At 48.2% G+C, this 15,023-nt stretch overlaps 2 protein-coding genes across 3 annotated transcripts in view; one reads left to right on the top strand and one right to left on the bottom strand.

Moving 5' to 3' along the window:
- ACP1 (acid phosphatase 1) overlaps positions 1–4,135 on the top strand; it is a 14,065-nt gene extending 9,930 nt beyond the window's left edge. The window contains exons 4-6 of one of the 2 annotated variants that reach the window (XM_007469255.1): positions 1,415–1,476; positions 3,462–3,567; positions 3,726–4,135. In XM_007469255.1, the coding sequence (XP_007469317.1) occupies positions 1,415–1,476; positions 3,462–3,567; positions 3,726–3,803 (246 nt within the window). In that variant the 3' untranslated portion in view covers positions 3,804–4,135. The remainder of the gene's footprint in view (positions 1–1,414; positions 1,477–3,461; positions 3,568–3,725) is intronic. The other variant, XM_007469256.1, reaches the window with a different exon arrangement.
- A 5,208-nt stretch (positions 4,136–9,343) lies between these two features.
- ALKAL2 (ALK and LTK ligand 2) lies at positions 9,344–13,994 on the bottom strand. Its single transcript, XM_007469254.1, has 4 exons — positions 13,736–13,994; positions 12,310–12,363; positions 12,144–12,224; positions 9,344–9,408 (listed from the first exon to the last, which is right to left on the bottom strand). The coding sequence occupies exons 1-4, from the start codon at positions 13,992–13,994 to the stop codon at positions 9,344–9,346; spliced, it is 459 nt and encodes a 152-aa protein (XP_007469316.1).
- Between the last annotated feature and the right edge of the window lie 1,029 nt (positions 13,995–15,023).

The raw sequence follows: 15,023 nt of genomic DNA, 5'->3' as shown, positions 1-15,023 counted from the left end.
TCGTGTAGCTACATGTAGCTGTCAGATACTAAGTCTTTCTTAGGATCTGCAATCGCAGTCATTCCAAAATTAAAAACAATGTTTAATATTTAATCTCAGGACATTTCTCAGGCAACTAATTTGGGGAAATAACTTGTAATATTTGTTCTAATAGATTTTAAAATAAGCTAGTACCTTGGGAATGTTAGCAAAATTTGGTCCCAGTACTTTATTAATGTGCTACACTAAAAATTAATGTAAGTGCATACCAAGAGCCAAAATTTATTATTTTTAACAGAATAGTGAGTATATTTATGGTTCTTTTGCAGCACTGATTATAGTAGAGTGTCACTACTCTGTTTAACCAGGTATTCAAAATCTTTGTAGTTTCATTGTGCAACTATATTTTAGAGGATTTTTTTAGTGATGAAGATGAGTATTGAAAGCATTCTTAGAAATTAGTTCCATCCTTGATTACGGCATGTTTCCCTTCCTTCCTTCCTTCCTTCCTTCCCACCTGCCTACCATTTTTTAAATTGGATTATAGTGAATTTACAATGCTGTGTTAGTTTCAGGTGTACAGCACAGTGATTCAGTTTTATATATATATATATATATATATATATATATTCTTTTTCCAATTCTTTTCCCTTATAGGTTACTAAAATTGAATATAGTCGTTCCTTTCTTATTCTCTCATTACTTATACTAGTAAAAAATCATAAGCGAGTTTTTTGTTTATATTTTAGTGAGCTTATGTTTATGAATTATGTCAGGAAACAGTGCAAAGTTTGGATTAGAATTAGTAAAAATACTGAGTGGCACTTTCTTCTGTGTCATGTCCAAGTTATGGACATTTAGTCAGAATAGAGAAGATCCAGAGATTCAGTTACTCATGTGTTTCTTTCTCGTGAGCCTGACCACCCTCTGCTTCAAGTGTTATTATCTTCCTCTCTGCCCTCTTCTCTGCTTTATTTTTCTGTGAGGCATTGTCACTCCTGAGAGCTGCCCACCCTGCATAGGAGGGAAGCCCCACGAGGACGGCCGCCAGTGCTGCAGTTGCCACATGTCACTGGGGCTGAGGATGGGTACTTGTACAATGAAAAGTAGGGCTCAGACACGGAACATTTTAATAAGTCAACTGAATTATACTTTGTTTCTAAGAAGTCGAAGATGAAGTATAAACTCTGCATCCACGTTATACTATTTATGATTATTCTAGGGAACTGTATAAAATAAAATTTATTTGCAATGCAATTTTAGGAAATCAGGTTAACCGTTTAAAGTACCTTAATTGATCTATAACTTAATTAGTGAGTAGCAGATTCAAGTATAGCCTTTTTTTTTTTTTTTTTTTTAAGGTTCTGTTTTGGATCCTCTAGGCTTGATTGGTCTAAACATAAACATTATATTTTCACTTCTCATTCACTTTTAGGTTACCAAAGAAGACTTTGCCACTTTTGATTATATACTATGTATGGATGAAAGCAACCTGAGGTAATCGTATTTTTAAAGGGTATTTTCTCTTCAACTCGGTTCAGTAATAGGCTAAGCAGTTTGTTGTCCAAAATGACTTTTCTAGTACCTTAAACTTGTGATATATAATGATGGTCACAACATCTGGAAGTACTTATTTAGAATAGTAAGAAATCCAGGGAATCATTTAGAATTGAGGTCTCATAGATCTGTTTACACTTAGACACACCCTTTGATAAGGAAAAGGCTGATATATAAGGTGATGCTTTGTTTTGCAGGAGAATGAGTTTGTTATTGCTATAATGACTCACGGCCAGCATGGTGTTTTATTGTGTGTCTCATCTTATTCCGCCTTACAGCTGCCTCACAGCAACCCCCCAAAAATGACTAACAGAAAGGAAGACGTTTTAGTTCATTTAAATTGTTGATTGCCTTAATCAATTTAAAAAACAAAAACTGTCAGATTATATTAGATAAAAATGGCTAAGCATGGTGCGTATCTTGTGCTGTGCACGCCAAAGCGCTTCCTCTGAAGGTTTGCACTGTTGCTCCATCTTATCAAAGAGGAATTCGAGGCACAGAGAGGTTACTTACTTGCCCAAGTTCACAGATTCGGTGGTGGGTGTGTTGGAATTTTAGCCTAGGCTCTGTGAGGCATGAGTCACACTCACCACCGTGTCCTATCGCCTCACATGTGCATTTGACCTCAGGGGACATGGATCTGGGCAACAAGGAACTTGGTGTGGCATTTCTTCAGCCAGGCACTGGTAACCAATGATGAGAGCGTTTTCCTGGGCCTCTCCTCCTGAAGTCTGAGGTGGGCTTACATGTATTATGGGCTTCATGTATTAAAATTAGACCTAACAAACAATATGATACAATGTGACCATGCAAAGATAAATGAATACGATGTATTTTACAAATATAGAGGCAGACTCGGGCTAAGTGACCAAAGGGAATGTATGAGCAGACCATGCGCCAGTTGCAAGACGGGCACCGTGCTGCCTGTCACACAATAGGTCTTGCTGAGTGAGATGCCTCAGCAGTCCGCCTGCAGGGCCCTTGGTGTCTGCCCTCACCGAAAGGGCAGAGGTGAGCCCTCGGTGTGAGCATAGGACCACACTGCCTTGCTTCACGGCTAACCCGTAAATGTTGCATGTGTTTGATTAACAGAAACTCTTTCCTTTAGTCACTGTTGTAGGGTGGACAGGTACGGATGCAACAGGTTTACCTAGGTTTTCATTAATCACGAGCTGCGTTAAAATACATAGATTTTCTATTTTTGTTTTTCACTTGTTAGTTTTGTTTTGTCCACATTTTTCTCACTTACTGAATAGCTCATCAGTATCATCAACAGTGTCTTGTTAGAGAACTCTGTGTGGCACCCTGTCTATTAATGAAATGTCCAGACGTGGTTGGCACTTGGTGGTACAGCCCGAGCCACCCCTGCTCCCACCTGCCCTTCACGTTTCAGCCTCGGTGGCTTCCTGGGGAGGGTCTGTGCTCCGAGGCCTCGCGGGTTTCCCGTTAGACTCTGTTGTCCCCCATAGAGATTTGGTAACCAAATGCAGGAACAGTCCACACAAAGCTCAGTGAGAAAGCTGAGGTGGGAGGTGGGCGCAGACCCCCCTAGGCAGTGGAGTGGGTGCAAGGACCACCGTCAGGACACCTTAGCGTGGAACCTCCCGCCCTCTGGGGCTTGGTTCTCATGGCTTTTTGCGTTCCACTCTGTCCCCTTGTCAGGAGAATGCTAATTATCGTCTGACTCAAAGCTGTACATTTTGTGTAAATCCCCTGCTGTCGCGAGCTCCCTTGCCTGAGAGACAGAGCCCCATGACTGCAGCCCCACGGAGGGCCATACAGAGCTGCCGAGTGTTTGATTTCCTCTTTAAATCAGGTCACTTTTGCTGGATTTTCATATGGATGCTTCATAAAACCCTAGCAGATGTCCCAGTTTAACTTGAAACCATAGATGAGAAAACTAAGTTCATGTTTCAATTTTACAGAGATTTGAATAGGAAAAGTAATCAAGTTAAAAACTGCAGAGCGAAAATTGAACTACTTGGGAGCTACGATCCACAGAAGAAACTCATCATTGAAGACCCTTATTACGTAAGTATGGTTCTCACTTCCACCCTGCGGTTCACGGGCAGGGATAACGTAAACACCAGCCTGTCTGTGTGCCCTAATGTCGGGAGTCGGAGGCAGGCTCCTGAAGGGCCTTTTCCTTACGCAGGCTTTGTTACTCTTCCTTTTCCCTGTCTTTTCAGGGTAATGACGCTGACTTCGAGACTGTCTACCAGCAGTGTGTGCGGTGCTGCAGAGCCTTCCTGGAGAAGGTTCGCTGACCCGGGTCCAGCCCTGCTGCGGCCCAGGCTCGTTCCCACAGGCCCGCATTCTCAGTCAGGTGTCACAGTGTCACCATTCCCTAGCCAAGGCCGCAGCCCTTTTTTCAGTTGACTCACTGTGTCTTACCTTAAAAAATAATTGTAGATGGAAATCGGTTGTCGCGTTTGGTGGACGAATAAATAAAACGTTTTGATTCAGACAGTTTATGGGGTAAAAGTGTTCTTAGACTAGTTGAACCTCCCACTTTGCTCCAGTTACAAAAATAGTGGAACAAACAAAATAGTAGAGCAGCAAAGCAGAACATAATGAAGTAAAACGTCACTGTGAGGCCCGTCAGCATCTGAGCCCATCGACACGTCCAAGAATCTGCACCACCTCTTGCGTCTGTGTGCACAGGGCCCCTGCCCTGCACCGCCTCTTGTTGCCGGGGCCTGGTGTCCAGTGATGTTGGCGAGAAGTGTTCACACACATGCACAGTGCACACTTGTGCATTTACAGGACAGGAAGGAGGAAGATTAGTACGACTCATCTTCAGCACCTTCGCTCCTTAGTTTGTGTCTGTCTCGTTGATTTCATAAGGCAGTCAGCTTATGTGTCCCGGTTGAACCACTTTGCCTCTGGAAATGTAGTTATGTCCGGGAAGGACACTCGTGTGCTGCTTTACCTCAGGGTCAGTGTGGGGACCGCACCTGCGGTCCTACATGCATGTGATTGACCTGAATGTCAAATACAGATCAGCTTAGGTCGGAACAAATAGTAAGTGGGAAAAAAGTCCTTTTATGTTGGAATGCTTAAGTATTGATATGTTAAGTATTCTTTTATCAGTGCTTAGTTTGTAGGCAAATATAGGTCACTTCTGTGCACTTGGAGATAACCGATCTAAAATTCATATGAATATATGTCAGAAAAGATTGTTTTCAAATAAACCGGGGAAATTACAAAACTACAACTAAGTACAAGTCTGGTGTCTGCCTGTTTTCTACTGACAGGTGAAGAATCAGAAAGCACTGCCTCCACTGTCCCTTTTGGATGATGTGTGATGTGTGCCTGTCTGCCCCGTGCCGGGCAGCGCCCTAAGCAGCGTAAGTGCCTAAGTAAGCACGTTGCTTCCACTCAAGTAATCTGTTCATGGGAGAAGCTGGCAGCCCTGCAGCCACAGTGGCCTTGCCTGTGCCCCATCCTCAGTGGAGTGTGGGTTCTCCTTGGGGCCAGCACCCCAAGGCAGACCCCTGTGGATGGCTAGATGAGGGACAGCTTTTCTCCTCTCGGTCTTCACCCCAGTTCATCGTTGATGACCCGAAGTCCCGGGAGGACTCTGGGTCACAGATCGGTCTGAGTGACGGTCGCTCAGAAGCAGAGAGAGTTGTTTAGAGGAACGGCTTCTGGTCGTCAGTATCACAGGGGCCCCAGATGGGGGACCTTCAGTCCTGAGCTTACTCGGGCCTGAGGGATGAGCAAGGCGGCTTTCCCACCAGGCCACCGGGGGCGGCAGACTCAGGGACACCGGGGAGGCTGCGGCAAGAAGGCTGGCCAGGCGTGTGTGTGGCGGCCTGCGGGATGGCTCCATGAGGGCTTATCCTGAAACGTGGGAGGTTGGGTGGATTGAGAATTTGATAATGGTAGCTCTAAAAAGTAAAGAATCGAGGGAAAAAGTCTACCTGCAACTAGGAAACAGGAAAGTAAAGCACTTCAAAAATTATACCCTAGTGCCCTAACCATTCAGTAATTGCTTAATACTCTCAAAGTAAGGAAATTTCTTACTCTTTTCTGTTCCTTTATGTTGATGAATAAATCTCTCTAGTTTGTTTCCTTTAACATTTACACACGTCTTAAACACAGACCCTCAGACAAATCCTAGGGTTCCTAGTTGACTTTGTCCTTAGGCTGTATCCAGACTAGTGCTCATGTGAACAGAAAACCTCGTTGCTGAATTCACTTGTCTGAAAAATTAGATCCAGTCAGATTTGTTCAAAATATATCTACCTGTAAAAATCTGGAGCTTTTTGGAAGTCTTAAGGTCCCTCCTAGTTTAGCGTTTCCATTACAAGGTCACACAGGAAATACGGAGTTTAGTGTTTCCATTACAAAGTCATACGGGAAATACGGATGCAACCTTATTTGCAATATTCGCTACCAAATCACGTACGTTCAGAAATATGTCGCCAATATACAGTGCCACTCTCTTTAAAAAATGCTGATGTCCCTTACAAGAATTCATAGCTTTCTCGTTTTATTTATTTATGCCTTTTATATTCTGTGATATCCTGCCAGTGTTTCAGTCTTTTCAAAAGATTTGTAAATCATGAATTCCCAACGATGAATTTGTTCAGAAGTAAAGAGTCGCTTTGAAGACTTCATTATAACAAACACTTCATTTATTACTTGCGTTTTATTTACAGTATTTACATATTGCACAGTTTCTGGATACTATTTTACATTTATTATACAAAGGACAAATGAAATTAGCCTGAGCATGTACACAGATTTACACTCCAGTGTCTCCACAACTGAAGTTCTTTTCTCTCTCTTTTTATTTATTTATATTTTTTAATTTTTCATGCAATTCCAAATGATACTCTGGGCATTTAATTGTAAAAGTAGTAAAATATTAAATAATACCATATGCTATATGAAAATATAGTTTTAGATTCTGCTGATTCTGCTTATGCTTCTCAAGAAATATTTGTGACGTCACCTAATCAGGAAAAGGAGATCTCTCTCTGCCGTTTCACAGCATGACACATCAAATGTGGAGCATTCTCCTGTTTTCTGAAATGACCGGTGGCAAGCATTACTGTCGGGCACACCCATTTACTGACTCTGTGTCCACAGATGGTGTCAACATACAAAACTCAAGGTAAAGGAATTATGGAAGAGTCTGTCTGCAAAAATAAATCTCTGTTCATGGGGCGTGTTCAGAAGGCAGTGGGCTCTGTCCTGCTGGTCTCCAAGGCACTTCTCACGGGTCCTGGGCCGCTGCTCGTCCGCGGCGCTCTGCTCGCTGTGAAACAAACACGTTCGGTTTCAGAGAATGATTCACAGTTGCTTATTGATTCTGGAAGACCTATACATTCAATTACGTGTAACATAATGTGTGCATAGATATGAGGAATTACAGTCTGCATGTTTCCCTGTGTGCCAAAATGTGTGTCTATTTTATTCTGGAAAGTAACTCAGTGCTCACGGGCCTGCTGTGCTAAAGGGATGGAAATCATCACAAATGAAGAGAGAGAATGCTTGTCAGGGTCTGAAGAACAGTGCTCAGTGTTGATGCGTCTGCCGTCAAGTCCTCAGTAGTTCAGTCCACGCTGATGTGGGGCAATCCTGGGTTGCTCAGATTAGGCTGCATTTTGTAGAATGAGCCGGATACTTGTTACTCAAAACTCCGTTTCTCTGAAAATATTCCAGGGCTCAGGCTTTTAACTTACTGGACCGGCAAGTCCAGGTGGTGAAGGGGTGTGTTTGGGAGGCTCTCTTGCTGTGTTGGAGGATGTCTGCGAAGCTACAGCTTCTCTTTGGCTCAAGGAGATCAGGTCATGAGTTTCAGCAAGAAGGAGCAAAGGGCTCGGGCTCTGCTCTGAGACCACCAGTGTGGAGGGTCCCTGTGCTCAGACCCCTCTAAAGACCCACTTCTTTCAGACTTAGCCTTTAAGAAGTTGAGGCTCTGGTCTGGAGTAGGAAGAGGAGTCTTACTCTGCAGCTTTGTCCTGACATCTTCATGTGTTAGGAGGCGGAAGAAAGGTATGTGGACGCGGCTTACGCCACTTAAGGAAAACCTGCTGCTAACGCAGGATGTGTGCTCTGCCCTCCGGGACGTCAGGGTACACAGAAACCCTTGACTGTCTGCATCGTCACCAGCCAGTTAAGACTTTGCTACTGCGGTTTAGAACTTCTGGAGTTGGAAGAAATTAATCTTTTTAAATGTTATAAGATTATTTTAGCAGAAGGATCCGTATTTTAAACTACCCACTTCTTGACCAAAGTGAACACGGTTACCGACGGCGGTGACCAGTGCGATGTGGGTCCCCGTGTTGTGTTGGGAAAGCCCTGGTGTGCCCGTCCTGAGATGGTGCAGAGGTAGGTCCACGCTCGGGAGCATTTCCACGGAAGCGTAGGCCCCTGGGTACCATTACTCTCGACTTTTCGCTCCGGGGAGCTGTCTCTGCAGGAGACCAGTCTTTGGGGAACCGCTGTGGGGAAGCAGGGGGTTAGCTCGCAGGCACAGAGACAAGAAGCCCGTGGCCTGAGCGGTTCTTCGGTGGATGTGGACGCTGGGCATCTGGTCTCCCCACTTGGGATTATATGGCAGTTGTTTTCCAAGGATGTGCCTGGTTCATCTTTGGAAATAGTGATGCTTTAACTATAAAGAAATGCTTAATGAAAACAACATTCTCATCTCCCCGGGCAGGTACTTTGGGAGACTTACAAGAATCCATTCATTGCTTTAAAAATAAGAAGTTTTCTGTTTGCCATGTGGGCAGTGGAAGAGACACTGGACGGCATTCAGATGAGAAGTGAAGGTGGAGGACTTTCTCAGCTTTGGCATTAAAAACTGTGCTTTCACTTCCCCCACATAGCAAGTGTTATACAAGTTTCAGTGAGCTTGTGGGAAATGTGGGATGACACCCGCCACTCACCACTTGTCTCACTGAACCCCCGTTTGCTAGTGGGGCTTCTGATGGGCACTAAGGACGCAGCTCAGGGCAGCACCCACTGCCCGGCTGACCCCGGGCATCTGTGCAGACGTTCAGCGCAGCCTTCGCCACGGTGAGCACCCCTCGTCCACTTACGGGAGGCGAAGGGACAGCCATCTGACTGCAAGGTAGACCCAGCATCTGGCTGTGCCTAGCACACAAGACACACAGCTAGTGTCCAGTTGTGAAGTTACAGTTTGTGGCTGAAAGCGATGGCATTTGTCTCAGGAAAATAAAACCTTTCAGCCCATCCCTTGACTCTTGCTGACAGTTAGTGTTATGTGTTACATGTCAGCCCTCAAGAGGCCAAGGTAAAAGTTTAGCTCATAAACTCAATGTGTATTTGTATTTTTACCATCAGAGGCTTTTAAAAAATAACTTTGATAGAAACATTTAAAGAGGATACCTATTCTTAGCTGTTCTTTTTAAGTGTATTGGTATAATGACAGAATTCAATGCAAACATTTGCCAGATATGTCGCTAAAATTTGCATGGATATGGTTAGTCATATACTCATTTATGAATGTTTGAATGAAAGCCTAGAAGTGGGTGGGCAGATACACACCATGTCACGCACTGAAGTCAGTAGCCAGTGGGCTGTGTGCAGGTTAATGTGAGCTCGGCCAGCGTGTCCTCCTGCGACCAGGTCTCAGTGGCTGCCTGGGGTGCTGTGTGTTTACTGCTGACCAGTATCTAGAGCTATTTTGAGTGTTCTGTCAACCTTACTCAGGGTAAGGCTACTTTACCCAAAGAATGACTGTCTCTAAACTCCCATGAATTTTTCATGTCTCAAATGCATCCAGTCTTTGGTGTGTGGGCCACAGCGACTGGGCTGTCAGCTTACCTTATCCCTCCATGCACATCGGACTGACAGCCAGCCGAGTAAGAAGCCGGGCACATCTCTTATAGTCTACAAGGGAAACAAATCACAGACCCTCGTCAGCTACCTCAGCAACTTAAATGAATAGCATTCATTTTAAACAAGCATAGCAACTGCTAAAGCCATTCATTCCTTTAAATATTCTGAATTCCTTGGAAACAATACATGGACTGTCATCTGCAATCGTGGCTCGAAGTTGTTGATTTAATAATTTATGGTGCCTCGGGGCCTTTAGCATCACGTGACAGAAGTTAAATGATGTAACTGGGAGGCTGTGGGAAGTGGGGATGCAGAGTCTCCCACGCGGCTGCTCTCTGCCTGTTTTCTTCTCGCAGTAGCTGCTGGGCTCACTAAAACAGCTTTCGTTTTGCTTCCTAGAGTACAGTCGGTCTTCCCGTGCCCGGTGTTACTTAACTTTTAGGTCACGTGCAGGCCGAGTCCCTCTCTTGAGTTAATCATAACACAAAGCCTTCCGCACAGAAATTCTAAAGACAGTGGGTCAACAGCCAAGTACCAGAGCAAAAACACCTGGCTGGACAATGGAGGGAAGCAAGAGCTGATTTCTGAGCGCAGACTGGTGTCCCTAGGTATCTCATATGGTTTCCTGTTTCATTAGTGTCATAGGTGCTGCCTCAGAGGACGCAGCAGTCAGGCCCACAAAGGGATTCCTCAGTACGAAGTTCACTTCTCAAGAGTCACAAAATCCTACTTAAAGATGGAAGAATTCATACACGTAGCTGAAATCCCGAGTGAACGAGTAAATTGACAGCAATAAATACGCACAGCGTGTTTGTTAGGCAAGAAGCACCTAAGCCTTCCAGAGACACACCCGCTAAACATCTAGACGACATGATAGTTTGGGCTCAAAGGAAACAATTATGTGGCAGCTGGAGGCAGCGTCGTCAGGATTCCTGGCTTTTCTGCTCCTTCAGATGTGCCGTGTTTTTTAGGATGTGGTTCCCTAAAGAGGCCACACGTGGAAGCCGCGGACTATAGGAGCTCAAAGGGGATACTGGCATTTGCCACACACCCTGAGATCCTGAGGGCGACCACGACCCCGCTGGGCCACATGTTCTCCACCCTGACGTCCACCTGGGGTCCCTTAAGGTGCAGGCTTTTCTAAGCAGGCGTGGTGGACTCACAAGTCCTGCTCTTCCCGAGAGCTCACCCCAGGACCACACCTTGAGTGAGAAGGTCTGTGGTTCCTTCTGTCTAACCGGCCAGGATTCTGGGAACTGTCGTATGCAGCCTTGAGCAGCACAGAAGTGGTCAGGTTGGCTCTGCAGCTCTTTATGGGCTGAGAGAGGTGGGACCCACACAAGCAGACACTTGTCCAGGGCACAGATCTGCTTCCAGGCCCAGGGGCATTTCTGACCGGTCCTGGTCCCACTGCCTCACCTTATGGGTGACTAGGAGCTTGGTGGCGGCCCACTCAGCAAAGGAGGCAGCAATGTGGGTGGCGCCCGCGACGGGGCACACGCAGCCTGAGCGCCTTGCCTGCCTCCTTGTCCGTGAATGAAAGGATTCAAGCAGTGACCCTAAGGGTCACTTTCAAATTTAGAATCTATGATCCTATTATTGTAAAACAAGATTTAATATAAAAATATATACACATTGAAACAAAATGAGAAGGTTCTCTGACCCCTAGAAGCAGGTTAGTAATTCTCAAACAGAAGGTGATTCCATTTCAGAGGAAGGAAAGAGGGAGGTGAGGTGTCCCAGGTCCACGTGGCCTGGATGAGAGGGTGAGCCTGGAGCATCTGGGACACAGGTGCCACCCGTTGACTCGTGCCACTGTCCCCGTGGTAGTCTTGAGCGGGACCACGTCAGCTCCCTCCTGAAGGCGCTCCCTGTCTGCCTGCCATGTTTGGGGACGTGCGAGACAAGGAGCTCCGTAAAGGGATGCTGCTGCCTGCACAGAGCAGCTTTCCCTTCATGGAAAGGGGCTTATTGTTTTGAGCAGGACGGGCAGGTCTGGTCTGCTGCCCCTTCGGACAGTCCTGAAAGCAGCTCCTAGGAGACCTGGCTTACTTGTACAACTGCCCTCCTGTGAGCCTTAAATGGAAGGGAAGTTGTGGTCCCTACACACAAAAAAAAAGTTGGTGTAGGGCTCTAGCAGATGTCCCTCTAGCTAATGAGTTACTTGTCATCATTGTGTGTTTTGTGAAGAGCACAAGAAAAGCACTTTTGTGGGAATAAGTGCACTTGTGGATGAACCAGGAAGTTACAGCCGAGAAGCCAGACGGAAAAGGGCACCTGCGTTTCTGAATTAGTGAGGAAGCCAAGCAGAAGAGCAGGAGTTTGAAATAGCAGTAAAAGTCCTGGGTGATGGGGTTATAATTACTGGTGGAAGCAGAAAGTCTCTGGCCAGGGCAGTGGGGATGGCCCAGGGCCAACCATAGTTACCTTACACCCTGCAGTAGCCATTTTAGCAACTCATTTGAAACATCTGTTCCACTGTCAGAGTTGAGTGGATACAAGGACAGGCATCAGACCAGAATTCGAGAGCCTGCATGGAAGAGTCCAGCCCCTTCCAAGAGCCGATTCATTCCAATGACTGTGAACCACGTTCCGTTTGGCACTAGCTGCTGCTGCCTGCGGTTATCTTAAGCGGTCTACTCACCCCAGCCCCTGACTGTATAGTCAACAGGGAGTAGCAAACCTGGGTTACAGAAGGTAGGGGCCTGTTCACCTAGGTGGAGGGGCCTGAAGCCTCGTCTACACTGTACTGGCATTTCTAAGGCGAGTTGGATGCGGTCACTTACAGGTGGGGATGGTGCAGTCTCGGGTGTTGTGGTAAAGTCTGTGGAAGTGTTTGCTGCACTTTGGGCTGAAATAAAGAGGACCTGGAACGTGGAAGAAGAAACAGATTGTGAGGGCTGCGGGATGCCAGGAGCTGGGGAGCGGCGAAGGAATGCGTGGAAAGCTTACCTGTAAGATGTTTCAGAAACTTGTCTTTCATCCTTAGATCTCGAGGAACAATTTCTGTTTGAGGGAAAGTAAGTTAATTATTAAACTGCCTGAAAGAAGCATGTTTTCATGTGATCCGAAGTGAATGTTTCAAGTTACTGGAAATTCTGCCCTGAACACAGCAGCCCCGTGACTGCAGTACGTGACAATGTGAAGACGGGTGTTAGGGCACATGTTCCTCAAATCATATTAACTGCTCTCCAAGCTCCGGTATTAATGCCCAGTCTCCACCACTAGGATAGAGGCAGGGACTGTAAAGTTATAGGAAAAGAAAGGGGTGTGTGTGTGTGTGTGTGTGTGTGTGTGTGTGACAGTTATCTTCCAGTGAATAAATCACTCGTAGACAGTTTCACCTTGAAGAGCTTGGGAATCAAATTCAACAACCTCTCAAAGTTCTAGGAAGAAAACCTGATCTCATGCTCCAAACAAAAAATTGGCTATAGGTATATATTCTTCTAGGTATATATTTAGAAAAAGGGTTAGTTGCTGTCAAAACCACTTGTTATGAAGGCTGGTGTGAATGCATGGAAACAGACATTAACCTGGTTGGATGAGATAAAGGTACAATTCACAGGGAAAGACTGACTACCGGCACGGCGCCCAGTTAGTCAGTTGGTAACTAACCTGACTGACATTCTTTCTGATTACAGCCTTGTTTTTGCTTTTTTTTTTACAGTCATCTGGATTCATTTTCACTCACCTGTTCTGCACTAGTAGTGCGATGGCACGTGGTCACACTACCACCAATTCTCCTCATCTGAAGAGGGAACATTTCCATAAGAATCTTAACTTGCAAGGTTTAGACATCTCCTAAATGTCAGTCTTCATTTACAACTAACTTTAGTCAGTCTATATAAAATTGACCTTATCATATTTGACCTAATTGTGTCATGAAAGCATTAAAAGCTTTCATGCTTTCCTTGGTAATTTCCCAAGGGGCAGCCACTCTGGGAAGGCTCTGCCGTGGGGGGGGGGGGGGGCGGGGAATGGGAATTTCTGTCTCAGTTGAAACTGCTTTGCTGAAAATATTTCCATTTCCAAAATAACAGATGACAGTTCGATGCTGAAATTACTGACCTAGGTAACAGCTCACATGTCTTAGAAGTGGATGGGGGATAGTTATGTTATCTGCCAGGCATCATTCATGGAATTCCTATTTCCTTCTCTAAAGAACATATTTCCAGTTTTTTTAACAGTCAAAATGTATTTATATTTTAAACATAGGTGTGTGTTCATCTCAAAGACATTCTATTTCCAAGCAAGTACTCTTAGCTCTAGCGTCTCCTGAGACAGGACAGGCGGACCCGCCGTCAACACCGCACACGCCCGAGAGGCCTTGGGAAGCGGTCCACTCCGTCTACACAGCCACGCGGGCGGGGACACTCACCCACTCTCTGCTCCTCCGGGTAAGCCCCGTAGTCCGAGACCTCCCTGCGGCCCAGGGTGTAGTCCTGCCGGCCCGAGAACTGCAGCCTCTTGGACTCCCCCGAGTGGTACTTCCTGAGCTCCTGGACGATCTCCACGATGAGCTGCAGCAGCGTCTGCCTGTCCGCGGCCTCCCGGGTCTCCGCGACCCCCCGGCCGGGCCCCGCCGCCCCCAGCACGAGCAGCAGCCCCAGGAGGAGGGGGCGCCCGGGTCCGCGCATCCTGCGCTCGGCCAGGCTAGGCGGATCCGACGCGCTCTCGGAGCTCGGCTCGCTGCAGGGAAAGGGGTGCGGGGAGACCCGGACAGCCAGTCGGCGGGGGAAGCGGGGAGGGCGGGAGAGGCCACTCCCCTCGGTCCGCGCGCCCCGGTCCTGCGGACCCAGAGGACGCCCGCCAACCCAGCGGAGGGACGCCCCGCGCCGTCCCGGGCCTGGAGGGCGGGCGGGGGGGCCGCGGGGGAGGTCCCACGCGCTGATGCTGAGAGCAAGCCTTGGGTGCGCCCGCTCTCCGCGCGCGGGCGACACGGGCCCTGGCCGCCTTGCGCCCGCGTCCCGCCCCCGCCGCCGGCCCCCGAACTTTCCTGGAAATGGCGCTTCGCCGGCGCCCCGCGGCTCAACGCGTCGCCACAACTTTCCGTCCCCTTTAGACGCCGAGCGGGGCGGCGGCGGCCGCTCGGAGGGTCGGGCCCACACCCATCTCCCTCGGGGAGCGGCCGCGCTCAAGTTTCCAGCAGCGCCTTTGTGTGGCGGTCGCCCCCTCCTCCCGCTGTCCCCGATCCCCCCCACCCCGCCCCGAAGAGCTCCCGCGCCGGGACCCTCGCCCCGGCCGCCCGCTGGGCCAGGTTCTGGAAAACCCTTGGCCCCCGGTGACGGGGCCCGGCCCACACCTGCCCGGCGCCGCCCGCGGGACCACCTGCGCGCAGGAGCCCGCCCGGGTTACCTGTCCCCGCGCCCCGGAGCCGCGGGCGTCCTCTGGCGTCTGTCCCGGCGTCTGTCCGCGCGCCCCAGAGCCGCGCGCCCCGCTCGCTACTCCATGCCCGGCGGCACCCGGGCCGGCGGAGCGCACTGGACGCGCGGGGAAGGGGACGCGGTGCCTCGGCAGCTCCGAGCTGGGAACCCGCGCTTGCCTGGGGTGCGCGCCGGCAGAGTCCGGCCTCGGACCTCGGGGCGCCTCTTATCCCCGCGGCCGCCGACGTCAGGCGGGTCCCCGAGGGCCCGGCGCGGGGCTTTAATTAGAAGCCGCTGAAGTGT

The sequence above is a fragment of the Lipotes vexillifer genome, unplaced genomic scaffold, assembly GCF_000442215.2.
Source record: "Lipotes vexillifer unplaced genomic scaffold, Lipotes_vexillifer_v1.1 scaffold356, whole genome shotgun sequence".
NCBI lineage: Eukaryota > Metazoa > Chordata > Mammalia > Artiodactyla > Lipotidae > Lipotes > Lipotes vexillifer.
Note: the sequence above shows the minus strand (reverse complement) of the source record. Positions and strands in the feature narration are given on the sequence as shown.

Bases quoted from the DNA above. Each gene is read 5' to 3' on its own strand.
- ALKAL2 (XM_007469254.1), bottom strand. From the start codon at position 13,994: ATGCGCGGACCCGGGCGCCCCCTCCTCCTGGGGCTGCTGCTCGTGCTG. The intron at 12,364-13,735 runs GTGAGTGTCCCC...TCCCTCAAACAG, and splicing joins CCCGGAGGAGCAGAGAGTGG to AAATTGTTCCTCGAGATCTA. The intron at 12,225-12,309 runs GTAAGCTTTCCA...TCCACGTTCCAG, and splicing joins GTTTCTGAAACATCTTACAG to GTCCTCTTTATTTCAGCCCA.